Source organism: Metopolophium dirhodum, chromosome 9 (assembly GCF_019925205.1).
Source record: "Metopolophium dirhodum isolate CAU chromosome 9, ASM1992520v1, whole genome shotgun sequence".
In the NCBI taxonomy this organism is placed as follows: Eukaryota; Metazoa; Arthropoda; class Insecta; order Hemiptera; family Aphididae; genus Metopolophium; species Metopolophium dirhodum.
This window is the reverse complement of record NC_083568.1, coordinates 17,075,112-17,095,897: the sequence shown is the minus strand read 5'-3', so window position 1 is coordinate 17,095,897 and position 20,786 is coordinate 17,075,112. Positions and strand designations below refer to the sequence as shown.

The following is a 20,786-nucleotide window of genomic DNA, read 5'->3' as shown; positions in this document are numbered from 1 at the left end:
TGATGGTACACAAACCTATCTAGTATCTATGATGTATAGTGCATGGGTGGAGAACCTATCATGGCACGTGCGTTGGCCAAATTTTGACGATTTTGATTACCATTGTTCAATCTTACATTTTAATGAAAAACAAATAAATAGTGGAAAACATTTTTAATTATTTCTTGACCATAAAGTTACCAATAATTATAAAATGTTGACAATTATTTGGAACTCATCAATTTCCGGCATGGTATTTTGTGCTTGGGAAATATTACTCATTCCAAACATTCGTTTACCACCTGGGTCCTGTTATATTATGTATAACTCGTTATCTTCGAACATAAGAATAAAGTTTTTATTAGATTATTCCATTGTAATGTACAATATTGTATTATGTTATGGTAAATTCTATTTAATGGTAATGGTTTTTACAGAATTTAGAAAATATCATTTATTTGAAGGCACGTAAATGTATATATTTTCTAACTAAATGTTCAACTACAATAATAGGTATGCTTCTTGAGTTAAATTAATAGAATTGTTTAACTTATATGCAAACAGTGTGCGTATTGTGCAATTTGATCTTAATAAAATTAAAACTATTTTCTAAATATTCACGCCATCGACATTTTCGACACTGAATCCGCCGCGGATGAAATCAAAACGGAGGATAATAATCAATACCTATACACGCCGAAGCAATAATAGTGCTGCTTATTGTGTTCAACGCGTTTAAAACTAACGCGTCACCCCTAACCTGATATTAAAAAAATGTTTTCGTTTTCCTTCAAAGAACCCGATCGTCCCGAGAACTAAAATATGTTCATATATAGGTAACGCCGTCACGGACATCCTATTTGATATTGTACCTACACATTTTTCTAAAACTTTGACCGCCAAACGCTGGCACGTGACCCGAAAAATATTCACAAACTCTGGGCTCTAAGTCGCATTAACATATTGTAGTCGTAATAATAATATGCTCTCGGACGTATATTATAGCTCGTTTTACTTTTGGTGAGAACAAAGATGGGCCGGAAGAAAGGGAATCGCGGCGGCAGCGAGTGAAAGACCGGTTGCGTTGCCGCTCGCGAAATGGCATATAAGGGGGTCCTGGCCGGCCGATGGGTTCATTATTTGCTCGATTCGCGTCCAGTTTTCCGGTAGTCCGCGTCGTCCGTCCGCCGTCACCCGCCGCAAACGTTTACAACGATAGCTGCACATTACAACCGTAACATCGTGGATCGTTCGAGTGGGCCGCCGCGATATCGATAAATCGGCAAAGAAAACATTTGTTTTTATTTTTCGATTTCATTCCGCTCGCCGCCGTTCAATCCGCACAATGTCTGCCGTAAAGTTCGTCGCCGTGTTTGCCCTGGTGGCCGTGGTCGCGTCGGTGGCCGGTTCGCCAATGTCGTCGTCCGCGGCTCAGCAGCCGCCTCCGCCGCATCGCGACCAACAGGACGGTGACAACGACGTGAACCTCGAGCCGCAGCCGCACCACCAAGCACAACACGCCAAGCCGTCGTACGTGATACGCGAGGAAGAGCTGATGCGCAAGTTGAACGCCAAGTGCGGCGCCCGGGACGTGTCCAGCTGCGTAATGCTGAAGCTGGTCACGTACATGAACAAGCTGATGAAGAAGAACAGCCTGGAGATCAGCGACATGATGGAGATCGCCAAGAAGGACGGACCGGCCGAGGAGACGGCCACAGCCGGCGAGGCGTCGGTCCGCGTGGACGGCTCGGCCAGAGGGTACACCGACGAGTCGGCGTTCGGCGAGGTGATGGCCGACAAGCTGTGGAGGTACGTCCAATCCCGGGCGCTCAAGATCAAGGTTCTGCCCGAGGCCGACTTCGTCGTGTCCGCGTCCCCGGAACAAGACGGGTCTCTTAACTTCGGCATGTCGTTCAGGTCCGGCAAAGACTTGAACGAGTCCGGTGAGCATATGATATTAAATTCATTTATATTATAATTATTGACGTTATCAGTTATTTTTGTTTCGCGACAGTACAATATAGTACGTTATGGCAAACAATCTGTTTCAATTTAGCCCATCTACCTATTAGGGTTGAGGTTACAAGTGGGTAGGCATTCTTTAGTTTAATATGTTACACACTATAAATATGTTAGAAATTATAAGTACGTGTTCTACGTATTAAATGTTTATTTTTTTTGCCATCGAAATATATAAATAAGTTTTAGATATTTTTTTTTAAAATAAACAGATTATAGTGATTATATCCTATATTAGTTATGTACCTATAATCACTAATTATTAGTAAGTACATTAAAATAACAAAGTCAATAAATTTTTTGTAAATCCAAAAAAATACATAAACAATGACACTCAATATTATCTGGGTTTTTACAATATTTTCCGAATAGTCGGGTATTAAGTAGGTATATAATATTATGAAAATTATCTTATCGTGGTATTTATTTGTTTTACGAGTTCACTTTTTTGGATTTCACTCCTACAGGTTACAACCACTAGTTATAATATATAATATATATTTTTTTATAAGTATAATATAAGTTGAGAAATATTATTGTGGACCCCAATTTTTGATGGAAAGCATATAAATAATTTCGCATGAGCTGTGGGTATACGTTAGAAGGAATACGCAAGAAAACATGGAACAAGTGTTGATTAAATTTATTGATCCCGTTCTCCCTAGTGTGAGAATATTGAGACTAATATTGTAAACTTCTAAAATACCTATGTATTTTTGTAATTGCGGTTTTAATTGCTACAATTATTTTTAAATGGTATTTTTTTTAACGAATAACAACATTATAATTGATAATATTCATTAGTTCCATAATATAATATATTATTATGACAATATTATATTTTAATATTATTTTTTGACTATTTTATATTCATACCTATTTTACCTAGGTAAATTCTTAATATTTTAAATATATGTACTTATACAAATTGTCCATTCAAAAAAACAAATTTGGACTATAATTATACATATCGGTCACTTGAGGTTCCAGGAGAATGAAAACCATACAATTATAATATAATAATAATTTTGTATAGTTTATCGTGTATTTCATATTCGTGACCATTTTTTATAAAATATTTAAACTACAAAATTTAAGATATTCCTAATCAACGAATACTGTTATATCGTAGCGCATATTTCATATTCAAAATCATTTTTAATAAAATATTTAAATTTCAACATTTACGATGTTCCCAATCAATGGAAACAGCTGTTGTATTGTACATACTGTTTAATTGTATGTACTGTAGACCTATATAAATCAATCATAGGTATAAAAAAAAGGTTTGAAGTAATCGACAACTATTTCAGCAATTATAAAATAATATAATAATACAGTCGAGTCTCTATAACTCGAATTTTCTTGCCCCTTGAAGTGTTTATAAGTTGTGTTGAGGTGTATTATAACTCAGAAAATAAATATTAAGTTAAATTTGTTTTTGATTCTCAGGGGATTCGAGTTATCGAGGCTCGACTGTAATAGTAATTTAATACCTATATGATTGGAAAAAAGTGTTAAAAAATGTGTTTCCATAGTTCTATATTTACTTTGTGACTATATCGCGTGTTTGATTTGTATATGGCTGTAAATTCAAAACTTGATTACCTGTTTACTCAGACGAGTAATTCTCCAAACGACGATTACCATTCAAGAGTACACCCGTTTATACGATCTTAATCATTTTATAGAAATCTGTCACCATTATTATTAGTAATAATTATAATCATTTTGAGTTATACTAAAATATTACTTTCACTTCCTATACCTAATAATTTAACATACACGCTATGATATATGGTTTGAACTATAATGTTATACATATTTAAACATACGCTCATCGTCTGAAATATACAATGCTTATATGCTAACAATTTGTTTCCAATTAGGAAAGTATACCTATAATAATATTATAATACGTATTGTGTCGTTACACGTGAACAATTTCAAGACGCGTCGTCTGTATTAATTGGCCTAAGTCATATTCATATCATGATAATATAACAATTATTACGTTCCAGTTGATTTTGTATTAATTGCCATATTCGATATCCATAGTACTGTTTTGTCCGGCAATTACCGTTATCAGTCAAACGGATTATTTGAAAGCCATAAAATATAATTATCAGCTAATATATAATTTTCCTTTCTCGGTAACACGACGTCTTGGTTGGACATTACAGGCTTATCATATTTACAGGATTTAGGGTAAAAAAATAGCAACGTCAAATTATTGTTTTTCTTTTATAATATATATATAAATTATTTTTCCATCATGTTTATCGATGAAGACGGCGCGACAGCGAAGACTAATAATAATTGTTTTAATAATTCTGAAATGCCTCGCGCCGCCCTCGCAAACGATCGCATATGGTTATTATAACGACCGATTAAGTACTTTCGCGCGCCATTTGATACAATTTTTTGACTCGTCGGAGCGTGTAAAATCATTTCCGAAATATTTCAATCGAAATGTTTTTACTTTCGTCCGGCACGACGCATTAATATATGGCAGTATGGCACCCGATGAAAACGTCAATATACGTACGTAGGTATAATATTATTGTGTGTTTTTCCGAGACAGATTTTACGACCGTTCAGAAAGTCGTTTTCACGTTATGTAGGTACACCTCGCGGTGATCGAATTCGACATAGGTCCGTTCGATATTATTCCATCTATACCGTACGCGAGTTGATTAAATATAATATACCTACGATACGTTCCCACACACACACACACGCAAACACATACGCACACACACACACACACACACCATCATCGCATACACAGTTGTACACACGTCGCGTCGTCAACCACATAACAATAATAATAATATTGTTATTATCATTTGAAATTCTCTCTCGCCGGTCCCCACAGCACGGTACCTACGTGACGGGAACTAACGATTTGACACATCGTTTTCGCATCGATTCTCTATCGTCAATTATCATCATCACACACACACACTCGCACGCATAACCCCACATGAACACGAGAATTCACACTCATACGTACGCTCACAGACGACGAGCAACAATACAACTAGGTTAGACACAATGCACTTTTCTTTTCGAATTATTAACGTTTAATTTTCGTCCGAGAGTTGACAACAATGGAAACGATTACCCGCGGGTGGGCGGGAGGACGAAGCGAACGACTACCGCGGCGGCGACTGCCGTTCGGAAAAATATATAAGGACCTACCTACTTAGTTATCTGCCTATGTATATATATATTATATGTGTGTGTGTGTGTATGTAGACGATATAGGATAATGTGCGATATAATATCGATATGGAGGCAGGTCCGACGTCCGAACAGCTCTCGGAATGTTTCCAGAATCTTAGCGGACGGTAAAAATCCGGTCGGTGACCAGCGCGAAACATAGCTGGTTAGGTTACCAGACGACCAGCGTGAAACATTATTATTATTTTTGTGAATTCGGCGCATCGCAGCTGCAGACGAGTTATATTATACGCGTGTACAATAATTGCTGCAGAAGTAGTTTAATAATAACAATAATAGTGTATAGAGCCGTACCGCACCATAGGCGCAATTTGGGTTAAATTTATGGGGGTGCTGGATTTATGTCGACTAAAGCAATCAGTGGGGGACTCTGCCCCCGACACCCCCCTCCTTTCATACAACGTAATTTTTTACACCTTCGCATTAATCTTAATATAGACAATTACCTATAACATAATACACTTTTATCTATATTATTATTCTGATAAGTACCTATGCATAGGTTATATACATCATGTATTATTATTAATATGAAATTAATAAGGTCTTAGAAATAAATGTTTCCAAATACCTATGGCATAATAGTATAGTCAATAAAAATTTGATGATGCTATCAACAATTTTGGGGGGCTAATATGATTTTTGGTGGTGCTAAGCACCCCCAAGCACGAAACAATTTGCGCCTATGTACCGCACCATAGGTCGACTATAGGCATATACAAGTATAGTAGGTACATAATATAGCTGACTGTTATCACCACAATCATCACAGACATTTTCTTGAGGAAAATTCAAGTGTGGTCTAACGTCTGATATAATCATCGGATTCTAGTGTATATAATGTAATTATAGGCATATCATTAAAATATAATATAAGTGAGAATGTGTGTGATACTTAAAATAAATTTAGATTATATTTTCAAATTATTTTTTATTTTTTTTTTTTAATGCACAATTTTATTTTAATTCTAAAAACACACTACTTCAGATTATAATATATCTTTTACTCAGATCACATACAATTTATATAGGTACGAACGTGTATAATAACTAATAAGCTCTATATTCTCTAGTCACCCAGTATAGTCATAGTATATAAACGTAACAAAACGTTTAAATGCGATTCGTCAAAGAATATTATGTAGTAAATTGAAAAAAATTAGCTAAAATCTCGCATATGATTTTTATTCGACCATTACCGTGACCCTGTTTTTTTTTTTGCCACGGTTGCAGGACGGGGTAAGAACAAGAACATGGGACCAATGATGGCGGCCATGATGATGAAAATGGGAATGCTCAAGGTCATTGCCTTCAAGGTCCTCGCCCTGCTCGTAGGAAAAGCTTTGTTTGTCAGCAAGCTCGCCTTCCTGTTGGCCACCGTCATCGGACTGAAAAAGTTATTCAGCCAACAGAAACACGTCACGTACGAGGTGGTAGCTCACCCACACCACGAGTCCCACGGAAGTGACTCCTACAGCTCGGCCGGATGGGGTCGTTCGTCGTCGGAGGCAGCGCACAACATGGCCTACTCCGGACAGGGCCAGTAAACACGACGACTTCGTAATTATTAGGTAAGTTCTTGACTAAACGATGGGTCAGTTAATTTTTGTTAAAGATGTTTTCTTTACTAATTGGTTAATTTTCTAATTGACTTGATGAATATCTTCGCTAGTTTGAGTGACCGTTGTGATAACTCGACTTTTTTACGGTTTCCGTTTGATTTGAACAGTTATCCTTATAAGGTTAAAACTAAAAATTGATTTTATGTCATATCAAATCAATGATTTGATTTTTGTAATTATATTATTAATGATGATGAAATATATCGCTCATTGGGAGCCGGGAAAAACAGAAAAAAATGTTCTAAAAAACAACGAAATAATTAATTTACAACAGTCAAATAATAATGATAAATTGATAATTAACAGGTTTAAATAGAAGCAGCATAAAATAAACGCGCAAATGTTTTGATTAAAGGTTTAAATATGTATATTATATTATGACGATCAGTTTTTTTTAAACTTATTATTGACTTTAAAGTTGAACAGTTAAATTTATTATTTACATAATAACTATCGGTTTATAACTTATCGTTCTTATATTTTGACTTAACAAACTCAAGTTAATTATGTACATACTTTATTTGTCTTCTTTTAACGTAAACAATCGTTTTCTGTGTTTAACTAGTAACGCGAGATAACTATTATCTATATGAACATTTACTCGAAGAAAAACATTTTTATTTAAACATATTTTTACTCCGGTTAACCGACAAACATTGCATTGTTTTTAAATTTCCATAATCATTCATGTTTTTGTGTTAAAATCTCGAGCAACAACAATATTATAACAATTATAAATTTATAACCAATTTCCTGATGATAAAAATAGCGTAGGTATTCGTTATTTCATATAGGTACCTATTCACAATATAATGACGTTGAAAATGTATGGTAAATCGTTTTTGACGTCATAATTTTATGGTAAAATTTGTCAAATGTAGAGGTAATTAAATTCAAACGTTTACAAGAAGTAAAACAAGAAGAACATAATTTTTTCGCACATGTCATTTGGAATAGTTCATCAACTACAGACAAAAATTAGGATAACAGAGGGCGTTCCGGTCTAGACTCGGACACGTGTTTAATACGGCCTAAACCATATTATACATCATAATACCTAATTCTTTTTTCATTTTTTTTTTGTTTTCTACACATAGGTATATAAGTAACTGCATAAGACATCACACGATGAGCTCAAGTCTTGTACTCTACTGCAGTGTCTATGCCTGTTCGAACGTTTAGTCAGCACCTGCTCGTCCTCACTTCCGGCGTTCAATATATTATCTGAACGTCCGTTAATTTATTTGAAAAAAAAAACAAACAAGAATATCACGTTATTTATTATTTATTATTTATATTATATTTATTGCGTTAATTGTTAGATAGTTTTTGATATCCAATATAAAATGATGTATTGAAAAATGTTTTTAAATGTGCAGTACCTATTTATTATATGTCATCTACCCGCGATCGATGATATAATAATATGCTATCTACCACACATTTAGGATAATAACTAGAGGTTTCATTATTTATTAATTTATAGCTATTATTAATATCTTATTTTTGTTAAAGTCTACCCCGGTCTTAAAACAAAGTCAATGGCTCGTGAACCAAACCATATGTTATGTAGGTTTAATACTGTTTTTAACCATATAATTGATATTATTTAGCATTATAATAATATGTTTATACTAAATAATTTAGTAATTTTCCATTCGCACAATATTATTGAATTTAATAGCTTACTATAGTATGCTGTGTAAGTGTAACTATGTATACCTTCCTAGCTTATTATAGTAATACAATGGAATACAAGACACGTACAATATTTATAGAAAATGCATGAATGTACTAATTCACAAAATAAATCGTTACCTACCAATGTACGTATACCGTATGTAATAATGGAACGCACAAAACATGTATCAATATCTTAAAGTTGTAATAAAATAAAGACAATTTGACAAAACGCCAATTTATTATGAGTTTTTTTACATTTTTTTTTTTTTGAGCAAAACGGAGTCGAAACGTCCGCATATTAAAATGTTAATAAATAAATAAATAAATAAATAAATAAAAATACAATATGTTCTATAATATAATAACTATGATTATCTGTATAGGTAATAATTGAAAAATTCGTCTTGCCAAAATAAATTATAAAATTGTATATACATCTCACTCTACACTTGGATCACCGTGAACGATTCACTATACCTATACTTTATTACTGTTGCGAATTCGGTTTGGCTATACGTAGAGTCGGGACTATATAAACAAAGACGCGCGTGTGTGTTTATATGGGGTTTTCTGAGAGTCGTGGATTTCAGTTAATTAATTAATTAGGTTTGAGGTACTTGGGTGTAGTGGGATACAGCACGCGTTGTATACAGTGCGAGTAGAGGATATTTTTCTTAAAAAAAAAAAACAAAATTGGTCCTGTAATGTACCAGCAAAATAAATTATAATAATTATATGCGATCGTCGACGGCAGCAGTTTCGTCTTATGACTTCACTCTGCCGGACTTGACTATGTTGTCCGACTGATTGCGGTTGACCAACGCCGGCCTGTACGTGACCGGACTCACGTACGAATAGTGCGCCTGCATGTCGCCGCCGCCGTTGAAGTCTCCGGACGACATGTAATGTTGCTGTGGCGGTGGTGGTCCGTACTGGTCGGTGGGCTGATGTTGGTTTTGCGGCGGTGGTCCGTACTGGTCGGTGGGTTGATGTTGGTGTTGCTGCGGCTCCTGTTGCGGTTCGTAAGACGACTGGCCGGCGTCAGAGTAGTGGGATACCATGGGCGCCATCTGCGGGGGATGTTCGTCAAAGTGCGCGGGCGCCGACACCCACTTGACCTGCACCGACTTCTTGGCCGGCGACTGTTTCATTTCCATCAGCTTGCACGCCAACAGGTAGGCGCCGACCACGATACCCAGCTTGGTGGCGAAAAACGAGTGTATGATGAACAGCTTGATCGCGGCCATGGCCTTCATCATCAGCATGCTGACGGCCGCCGTACCGGCCATCGTCATGGCCATCATCGCTGGTTTGGGTTTTTTCCCCCGACCTGCGCACGAAACAAACGAGTCAAGTATTAAATTCACCACTTGATACTTTTGTTGTACGGTAGTATAGTATTATTTTTTTTTAATAATGATATTATGTTGATTTAAAAATTTAAACGAGTTGTTTTAGAGTTTTATCTTTTATTTTCTATGGATAATAAGGATAACTGTAGACTATTGAATATTTGATTATAATATTGTAATTTATATAAATAAAATAAAATAACCCACTCGGAAACCGTTTTTATTTAAAGACACTAATAATGTATGAAAAATAATTTCATTTAAAAAAAGTTTGTATTGCTCCAGGACATTCTTTAGATGTCGTTAATGAATAAAAATATGATATTAAGATGTTATTTGAAAATGTCAAGATATCAATATTTTAATTAACATTTAACATAAATTAGATATGAAAGAATGCATGCTTATCTATTTCTATTTTCAATAAAAATTGTGGTCTAGAATCGAACAGATTTATGCCGTTTTAAGGGATATATTATATCCCTAATATTAGGATATATGAAATCAATAATAAGATGATTTTTGACGGTACTTACTTTAAATTAGAGGCTAATAATAAAATAAGATAACAATATTAACAAAACGTTAAAACAAAACAGAAATATGTTTATTATAGTATGTTTTCGAGACGGATGAAATTAGGTGATACGTGACCTAAATTAACTGTAGAATTATTGTGTTACCTATTTAATTAATTTTTCTAGAACAAATCGCAGAAATTAAATTAAATAAAAAATAAAGTAAGGTTACGGGTACTTACAGCACTGTTTTTATTAATCTGCATTTATAGAAACGTTTTAATTTCACCTCATAATATTAATAATATTAGGTACAAAAATCTTGTATACCTACTCGTAGACAATGTTATTATATGTTAATATAATCATGAAATAAATTACACGTGTAACATATGTAAGTAGTATATCTATAATTAAAAAAAAATATGAACAAAATACAATTAATTAGTATGTTTCACTCGTTACGCTTTGCTCCCATCAGTAAGCATAACCCAGTGTTGCATTGTTATTTTTACTGCCTATGAAAAAAGTTTGTTCATCGTTTTACATTAAAAATAAATAGTTTTGCTTTGCTTTGCCGTGGTTGAAGTTTGCTAATAGCTATTTTATATTATAATATTAATATTAATATCTGTAAGCAGTAAATTTATCTATTCCGATATTTCGGTAATCTTAAAAGTTTTAAAGGCGATTATACAAAATTAATTTTTTTTTTTTTCATTGATCTCTAAAAAATATTAACATTGACATCGTCATTAGTTACATGAATGTTATGAATTAGTGTGATCAAATACAAAGATAAATTATAATATTATATAATATTTTTTTTTAAATAAATTGAACAGTTTTGTTTGTCTCATAAAATTAATTATATCTAGGTTTTTTTCATGATTGCGTCCGAGTGCGGTGTACAAAATTAATTATAACGACACGATCAATCCAAATAGAAATTTTAAAATTTGGCGTCTAAGAATTTAATTAGTTTTTTTTTCAAAATAATAGTAATATTATCAGCAAACTAATACGCGTATTTCCAACGTATAAAAAAAGTTATGGGATGAATGTTTATGTGAGTAAGCTAACATTTCGCTCATTTTCTGTGTTTTTACCACTTTCTCGACGAACGTTGAGAATTTTCAAAACGATGACCTCTTTCGTTAAGTACTTACTATAGTCTATGACGCATTCACTTTCCAACGAGACACTTAAGAAGCATTTTTATCACCTTAAAAAGTGTTTTTCGAAACCATAACACAACATTGCAAATAAAATATTCAACTATATAATTCCTTGAGCAGAATCTAAATCCACCTACTCACTAGCGCGCACTTATACTATATACGAAGTATACGATATATTATTATGATATAAAACACATAAACCCCAAAATCTTTGTTTCCTTCTTTATTACTTATTTCTGGTTCATTGACTCCTTGCTAAATTTAATATTAAGGTTCTTGCCAGAAGCACACGCGGGGTTCACCTCAATTTTGTATTCCACTTGGTTCTAGGTCTCTTTGTATGTTTGTCGGTCGATCATTAAAATGCGACACACGGACACTTTGTACGGTCTGGTAAAAAGGTACATTGCAGAACGCGAACACTTTGTACGGTCGGGTAAAAATGTTAATTTCAGACACTTTGTACTTGTTTATACATAAAGCGTATATTGTAAACATAAGTATTAAATTATATACCTAAGTAATAAGTATATATTATAATGTCAAATGTCAATCATTAAAATGTAAAAATTAAAAATAAAATGTCAATTAAAAATGGTTTAAAATATATAGTAGGTACCTATATTAACAATAGTCAAAATAATCAAAGTTTTTTTAACTAACTGGTTAGATAACAGCCAATTATTACTTGGTGCTATAATATGTATATTTATAAATTAATTTAGGAACTTGATGACTTAAACATCTTGAAATTATCAAAATAATCAAATAATCCAATACGATTATAAATTATAATTGTATTATATTATTATCAACAATTATGTCAAGAAGTAAATTAAAATGTAGTACAGTATAAATATGTTAAAATGACAAAAAAAAAAAATTATTTTCGCTAGGTAATAAACTTATAACTCACGATTCCCTCCTATTTGGACTGTATGATAGATTTTTGTATAATCTTAGATTTACCAAATAATATTTTTATTTTTTTTTTTGGTTCGTTGGTTTTTATTCAATCTGTTACAAAAAAAGAGAATAATAAGAACAATTGATGGCAAATATAGGTTAAAATAAAACTAACAAGGCAGATTAAACAGACTGTAGAGGTCTCGCAGCGGAGGTACTACTGCATGAGTATAAATACTATTTAAACTTAATAACATGATCTGGACTTCAGACTTTTTATATTAAATATATACTCTATGTATATAATAGTACGAAGTCCGCGTTCTGAAATCTACCTTTTTACCGACTGTACAAATAAGTGTCCGCGTTATGCATTTTGAACAATGGAACGTACAAAATAACCGTTTACCATACCACATTCCTCTGCCAATATCTCCTAAATGAGCCCATCGCCCCCCCCCCCCCCCGAACGTCGAGTCACGCGAGGACCCGCCGTTTCAATAAAAATAAGAACATAATGATTGAAAATCGCTAACCATATAATTGTAAATACACAATATGTGAATGATGTTTTTTATTTTAGAGCTCGTACGTACTTGATTTTAAAATTCCAACAAGCACGTGCAATTAACATTATTACAATATAATTGTTATTGACTTAGAATTTTGAACATTTATTGTTTCATCCCCCTTGTTCATTATTTGTATAGTATATTATACCTGCCATTGGTATACATATTTATGATGTATCTATCAAATAATAATAATATTATATTATATATTAGGTACTAGAACTTAAACACGCGATTACAAAATTAACACAATAAATGGATTTTTAAAAGTTACTTAAGTTTCGAGACTTTGAATAATACATACCTAAAAAAGGTAAATTTGTTAAAAGTCTATTTATTTTTTTTGTTGTCATAAGTGAAATTATATGACAACCTAAATACCTATAACTAATATGGCGCCAGTGTCATTAATTTAATAGTTGTCTTTTCTAATATTTAGATAAGTTAACACTGTTTAAAATTTCCATAGATCTCAAGAATATTTTAATATCTTTTAAATGAATACAGTCTGTCCATAATAATTTATAATATAAAACTCGTTTAAAAAATACATTTCAAATAATATATATTAATAATTTTGTCGAAACGATAAAAATAAAAATGTTGTATACCTCCTAGTGGTTTTTCTTTGCGACGGTTGTGTGTAAGTATATAATATATTCCTCCAGATAAATTTTATCGTAAAAGTATTTTGATAAATATAAAAAAAATATGTAGATATTTTGAAGTCGTGAGTAATAAAAAGTTTATAAATATATTATAATATTAAATTATATGGATTGTCGTGGTGAAACTATCTAAACAATTCGTTTCTGCGGCTTAAACGTAAAAACGTTTCCCATCGAACACGATATAACACAAAGTCAGACGCTGCGTAAGATAAGTATATAGGCATTGTTTTCAGTTTAGTTTTATTACCTACCTACCCACCTATCAGTTGTATTATCTAACCAGACGTGTGTCTGCAGATCGCGACTCACCTTCGGCCGGTTCGCCGCCGTCGTCACCGGTCATCCAAGCTTCCAACAAGTCGAACGGAGTGCCGGACGACATCAGCAACCCTTGAGCTTCGATTGTCCGTGAAATGTCAGCCAGGCTGGACAATCCTTCGGCGGTGTTGGCTGCAGACGCGACTTGGTCAACGGGAAAGACGTCGGCGGTGGCGGCGGAGGCACACGACCACCACAGCACGGCGGCGGCGCCGACGACCAGTTGATTCGACGTCATCGTGATAGCGACGGGTTATCAAAATATATAATATAAGTAAATCGACTTTTGGTACGTCTACGGCGACAGCGAAGAACACTACTGCAGACACCTGTCGGATTCGTACACAAATCGGGAACGGACGACTTCGGGCCGAAGGACACGAGTTTCAGTAGTGGTGCCGACGGACCGCGAGCAAGGCGCTTTTATGCGCGTTCCGGGCCGTGAGCGTCGCCCCCGAACGCCGTTGACCGTGCAGCGCCGAGCACGCGTTTTCCGGGATGCAGTGGGATATAAAATAATAATAATATCATTATATTGCATTATACGACACGATATAATTAACGACGACGCCGCCGCCGTTCTATGTATACAGGGTGAACCACATTCATTTTAAAAATCGACTTAAACGGCGTAGTGTGTAAAGCACAATAATGTATACTTGTAAAATAATCGGGTTTCAATATACCTACTATACAGTATTACAAAATATTATGATATGGTCAATATTATGCCACACCCGGTACATATCAATACACGGTGGTATACCTATTCAAAATTAGGTTTTTTTTTTGTATTCGTCCATTTCAATGGCTAACTGTAGAAGTGTAGACAGTAGGTTACTCACGATCATTATAAACACTCATAAGAAATCTGTTCTATTGCCCCTTAAAAACAACGAAAATGAAGAAAAAAAAATTCACGACTACCTCATTCTTATACAATGGTAAATAATAATTTTTGTTTCGACCAAGCTTGGTAGCGATACGATGTTTGTTAAATTGTTAGACTTCATTTTTATTAACAGATAAATATTGGTTTTGTTCAACGCTGAATGAAGACCTCTTATTAGTAATATAGGAGAACCAATTAAAACTCTTTTAAGTCAAATTTTCTTTAAATCCATTGTTATAGGATTGTAGGTTAGGTAGGTATATGTCAAATATCTGAAAATAAAGATCGTCTACCTAAAATTTACCCGTTGCTGAGCTATATGAAATCGTGATCGGATGGAGACGTTTGAATCGTCCTGTATATTATATATTATAAACATCATCCGCATTGTACAAAGTAGAATATTAATTTTGACGAGTCCGCGACTTATATTCATATGTATTATACGACTGTGGTGCAGTGTTTTCTCCGCCGACGTCGGCAATTACAGTGCGCCTTTGGCGTGTCTAATATTACATATTATATTATTATATTTCATTTTACACAGTCACTGGCATCGGTATTTATCCAAAATGTATTCACAACGGTTTATACTGCTGCTTAGGTACTTATTACTTGCATACAAGCAAAATATCGTATTTATTGTATCGGTATTGACAAATTCGTAAGGCATCGTTCAGGACCGATTTGGAGACACAATATCCACGCCGCTCTTCTTCTACACTTAATAATTGCAGTGGTATCTTTAGACATTTTTATGCACTGTTTAATGAGTTTAAAATTGTCAATAGAAAACATTAGCACCAAAACTATAAAAGTAAAAAAAAAATCGTATCCTAAAAAGCTTTAAAATCCTAAATACTTGTGTGACAAATGTATTATCTGAAACTTCAGAGTTTTTGAGTTATAACTACTAGTTAGTACATACTTAGAGTAAGGTATACCAAAAATTAATTTTACAAAATGAATTACAAATAAAAACATTTTATACAAATATTTAGAGGACGCTACACCCGCATGTGTTGTCTCCGTCTTTCAAATGTACAACATAGCAAAAACTGTTTTGCGCCGGAAAGAACAGAGAAGGTTACAGTTATATCTACGAAACGAGATTTTCACCACATAAAAAGGAGAACTTTGACTGTGCAACGTTGTTTTTATTTTTTTGATATCATTTATATGAAAAGGTTTTTCAAGTTTGAAAAACACAAACAATAATGGTTTTTGAAACAATAAGAACTTGTTTCATATAAGTGATATCAATAAAATAAAAACAACGTTGTACAGCCAAAGTTCTCCTTTTTATGTGGTGAAAATCTCGTTTCTTAGTGTATGACTGTAACCTTCTCAGTTCTATCCCGTGCAAAACAGTTTTTTCTATGTTGGACATATTTTGTGAGACAACCCATGCGGGTGTAGCGTCCTCTTAAGAGATTTTTCTAGTCAGTGCCACAGTGGTTACATTTTAAAGACATACATAATATATATTGGTCTTAGTACATGTTTTTCAGAAATGTTGACTGAAATTTCTGATAAGGATATTATTATACGAACTACAAAATGCAGTCGAATCATATCATCGGCATTTAAAAGACCAGTTTGAGGTTGCTCAATTTATAGATATAGCATTTTATGTCTTACTAAAATTACAAAGTGAAACATATTTATTTATGAACTCTCCTCTTCTAAACTCAAAATTAAAGACACTTCACAAGAGTATAATTTCACAATTATGGAAGAAATAGAATCATGGTGAAATAAGTTAAATATAATATCTGAACAATGTGACATTAAAAATCAACCAGTTTAAATAAACAATTTGTGATGCAACAATTATTATTATGTTCATTTATTTTTGTTTATATTACTATTTTATTTCCACGACTATGATAATTTTACTTACCTAATTATTATTATTGTCGATTTTAATATAAGTATGTGTTATATATAAACTATAATTGAAAAATCAACCATAAACCTCAAATAATAATATTGGTGCAAATTATAATTCGGTGTTATATCGTATGTGCTTTGTCATTAATAATTGTAGGGTACCTATAATTTTAAATTTTATATCTAATGAACGAAACTATCCCAATTCAAGTTTTGTTATTTCTTCGTAATTTATAAAACAATATTAGTATTAAAATTATAAGTATTGAAATTTGAAATCATAAATACGTAATTTAGTAGTTAGGTACCCACTATAAATTACGTACAATATTGTTTTGCTTTTTATAGTTAATTTATATTTCGAGGTCTAACGCATTCAAATATAAAATCATTGAATATCCATTACTACAGTGATCTACCCAATACGCTCAAAACCTAAAGTTATGCACATAAATTGTATGGTTTCGGGATTTGTGTTATCCAAATACAAGAGCTTTATGTTGTAGAAGTGCATTGGCATACTCACCAGTATTCGATGGTATTGGTTCGACGTTGAGTGATTTTACTTGGTACTCTTACTATCATCACGTAGGTGACTAACTCTTGGGCAAGAAGACTTATCTAAACCAATTTAATAATTATTATATCCTTTTGCGAGTTCCATGCTTAATGCGTAACGATCTTCAGTGAAGACTTAACTGGGAACAGACAACAGATCAATTATTAAAGTTGACAGGTTGGAAGCTCGATAATAGAAGATGGACCAATATTTAATAGAGTATCATTGATCATAGTACTGACGTGGTGAAAAAAGTTTTTTTTATTATTCAATTTTGGTAGAATGTATTTGACTTAGTGCCTTATTAAGTTATACTTAAAAACTTAATTGTAATAACTTAACAGTTATTAATGTGCAATAAGCTAGTTTCTTTCCGATTAAATTATTTTCATTCAATTAGCAAAATGATCGGTGTAATACAAAGTATGTTTTTAATTTGTTTTACATTTACAAATGTTATTTTTAACAGAGTGTCTGTATCTGCTATTAAATGTGATTTCTACAACGAACCCATTTCCTTCATTACCACAAAAAAACGTTCAATTTTTAGCTTTTTCCTATTACACATATTTATACATCATGTATACGAGATCAAACACGGTGAAACACTCAACATTAGTGTTGTAGGTGTATCGTATCAGACAATAAAGTAATGTGAGTACATAAAGCGTACGTACTGGTATAAAATATGATATATATATATATATTATATATATATATATTAATGCCAACACTATTATTTAAGGTGTTAATTTTAAGTTCTAGACACGCTCTGTATACGTTTACGACTGGTGTTTCACTGATTTAGGCACATCATAGATTATACTTATATCTTTGACCATTGATACCGTGGTTAGTTTTCTCGCGGTGTATGTGCGGAAGACAAAACAAGAAGAACCGAAGAGGTCGCTAGGCACAGCTCTAGTACTTAAATATGAACTCGCGATCATGGTTAAGGGTCATTAGCTCAATTAGCCATCAGCTCAATATTGATTCGTTAAATGTCGAGTTCATGCAATTCGGTTATGTATTATCATCTATAATTTGTGGGTCGAGTCACAATTTATTGTTCGAGTATTTTTGGCCACGGCGAAGATGCAGCTACATGTCGCGCGAAATAGTGTTGAAATTAAATAATATGTCACTTCAAATAACATTTTAAACGTCATATTATTAAGGTAAAATGATTAAAATATTAGTATTGTTTGAGAAAATTATTATCATTGAACGGTCTAAACTTGCTTTGTAGAAACTATTACGAGGTATATTATTTGTTTAACGTTCAATCGTATTGTTAAAAACGATGCCGTTTAAGACTTTATTATTGAAGTTATTAACATATATTTTTGTAAAATAATTTGTAGTAAACGGTCTCAACTGTTTTTGAAATAATACAACTGTGGATATTATATATACGTTTGTGAACTATAATATTAATTATAAAACGGATTTGGATGAGGTCCGATAGATGAAAACTCAAACTTTTTTTTCGTATGTAGGTACACGTAGATTAGTCACTAACGAGTAACAAGGTCATGCATGTAGCTATTTAGAACACTAACCAATTTGTAATTCTTTTTTATTACTTTTATCCTAATGATCTCAGAAATGCAACGTAAATGCTAATTTGTTTCCTTAAAATATAAGCCATAAGAAAGACACGGATGGGTTGGGAGGACAATTATTATACTGTTGTTGTACGTGAAAAATATTTATGTTTTATTATTTTTATTTAACGGATGAAGATTTATTAAAATAAAAATGTTCATCATACATTATTATATTGCACTTTTGTTTATTTAACTTTCGTATTAAAAATATAATGTGCATAGGCTTTTATAGTATTATATGTATGACTGTAACAGAACTAAAAATGCGTGAATTTGTTTTAACTATTTTATTTTGTCCATTTTTGTGCACCTCATATTTGTTTTTTTTTTTAATAAAATAAATTGTCACTCGAAATTAAATATTGCAACAATTCTATAGAGAGTGCTACTCGTTGGCGCATCCAAATTACCGAGCTACGCGTTCTCGTACCCAAATTTCTCCCACTCTACCATAATATAGTTCTAGGCATGGTTTAAATATATTTTAGCCATGGTTGCTACAAGCCTACAACCATGGCTAAATATATAGGTATGATCGCAACTTTGTGATACGCAGGTGTAATGGCCGCCATACTGGCAGTGAATATTATCATTTTGATTTATTTGCCAACAAAACCATACAAATTATTAATTTCTTAGCTAAATAAATCCAAAAATCACTGCCAGCTGAGATTCCTTTCCACGCTAAAACATGCAATAATAATTGTACATGCGCAGCCCATAACAAAAATGCGTCTCAATCCGATCATACCTATATATATTTTATCCATAGTAGCAACGACGGTGGCGGCTGCCAGAGTTGACGGCGGCAAGCGTACAGGCAGATGGGTCGCTGTAAATTGCGGCCCATTTTTAATTTTTTATGTAAATTGCGGCCCAGGCATATTTTGTACATACGTAAATTGCGGCCTGGTTATGATTTTTATTACCTACCCAAATATATTTTTCATTTATAAGTAATTACGTCTAAGCCTTTTTTTGCAAAATCAATAATCAATATTTTCCTTCTCATTTTTCAAGCTCCGTTTCGCCAGCACTGCCACTTTCGAATTTTAATACCTGCAAAAGTTGACAGTATTATGTACTTTTTTATGTACAATTTTGTACAATCAAAATAAAATTTTGGACACCCCCCTAAACACGATAAAACCCGTTATCGCCATGTGTGTGTTGGAGAAACGTTTCCCCAGCACTCCCTTCGCTTAAAGTTGAACAAATTACATTTTCAATGATACAGTATTATGTACTTTTTTATGTACAATTTTGTACAAGCAAAATACAATTTTGTACACACTCCCAAACACGAGAAAACCCGTTATTGCCATGCGCGTGCTGGAGAAACGTTTCCCCACTCGGAAATTACATTATTACACTCAACTCGACACAATATGCTTACAAAGTTTTATGAGAACATAATATTTATAGTTATAATACCTAACTATACAATATACAATAAACAATAACAATAACAATTTAGGTACTTATACAATTTTATTATAACAATATACAATATGCATGACATAAGATGAATGAAGTTGATGACAAAATATTTAACATAATATCTTTTAAATAATAACTATAACAGGTCATAACCCTTATAAATAACACAATTTGTAACAAAAAAGGATAATACACAGGATATACATAGGAGAACACTGGATAAAAATAATAGTTATGATAATGAACATTTTCCTCCAGTGAAAAATATGAAAAAATAATTTTAAAAAAAATACGACTTATATCTCGTCGTCTCATAGCTATTCCT

At 32.9% G+C, this 20,786-nt stretch overlaps 2 protein-coding genes across 2 annotated transcripts; one reads left to right on the top strand and one right to left on the bottom strand.

Annotated features, from left to right (window-relative positions):
• The first annotated feature begins 1,107 nt into the window (after positions 1-1,107).
• On the top strand, positions 1,108-8,784 carry LOC132952232 (uncharacterized). Its single transcript, XM_061024456.1, has 3 exons — positions 1,108-1,922; positions 6,478-6,815; positions 7,964-8,784. Exons 1-2 carry the CDS (start codon positions 1,325-1,327, stop codon positions 6,789-6,791), a joined length of 912 nt encoding a protein of 303 aa, XP_060880439.1. The 5' UTR covers positions 1,108-1,324; the 3' UTR covers positions 6,792-6,815; positions 7,964-8,784.
• A 97-nt stretch (positions 8,785-8,881) lies between these two features.
• On the bottom strand, positions 8,882-14,474 carry LOC132952233 (uncharacterized). The gene is made up of 2 exons (XM_061024457.1): positions 14,059-14,474; positions 8,882-9,879 (listed from the first exon to the last, which is right to left on the bottom strand). Exons 1-2 carry the CDS (start codon positions 14,303-14,305, stop codon positions 9,314-9,316), a joined length of 813 nt encoding a protein of 270 aa, XP_060880440.1. The 5' UTR covers positions 14,306-14,474; the 3' UTR covers positions 8,882-9,313.
• Between the last annotated feature and the right edge of the window lie 6,312 nt (positions 14,475-20,786).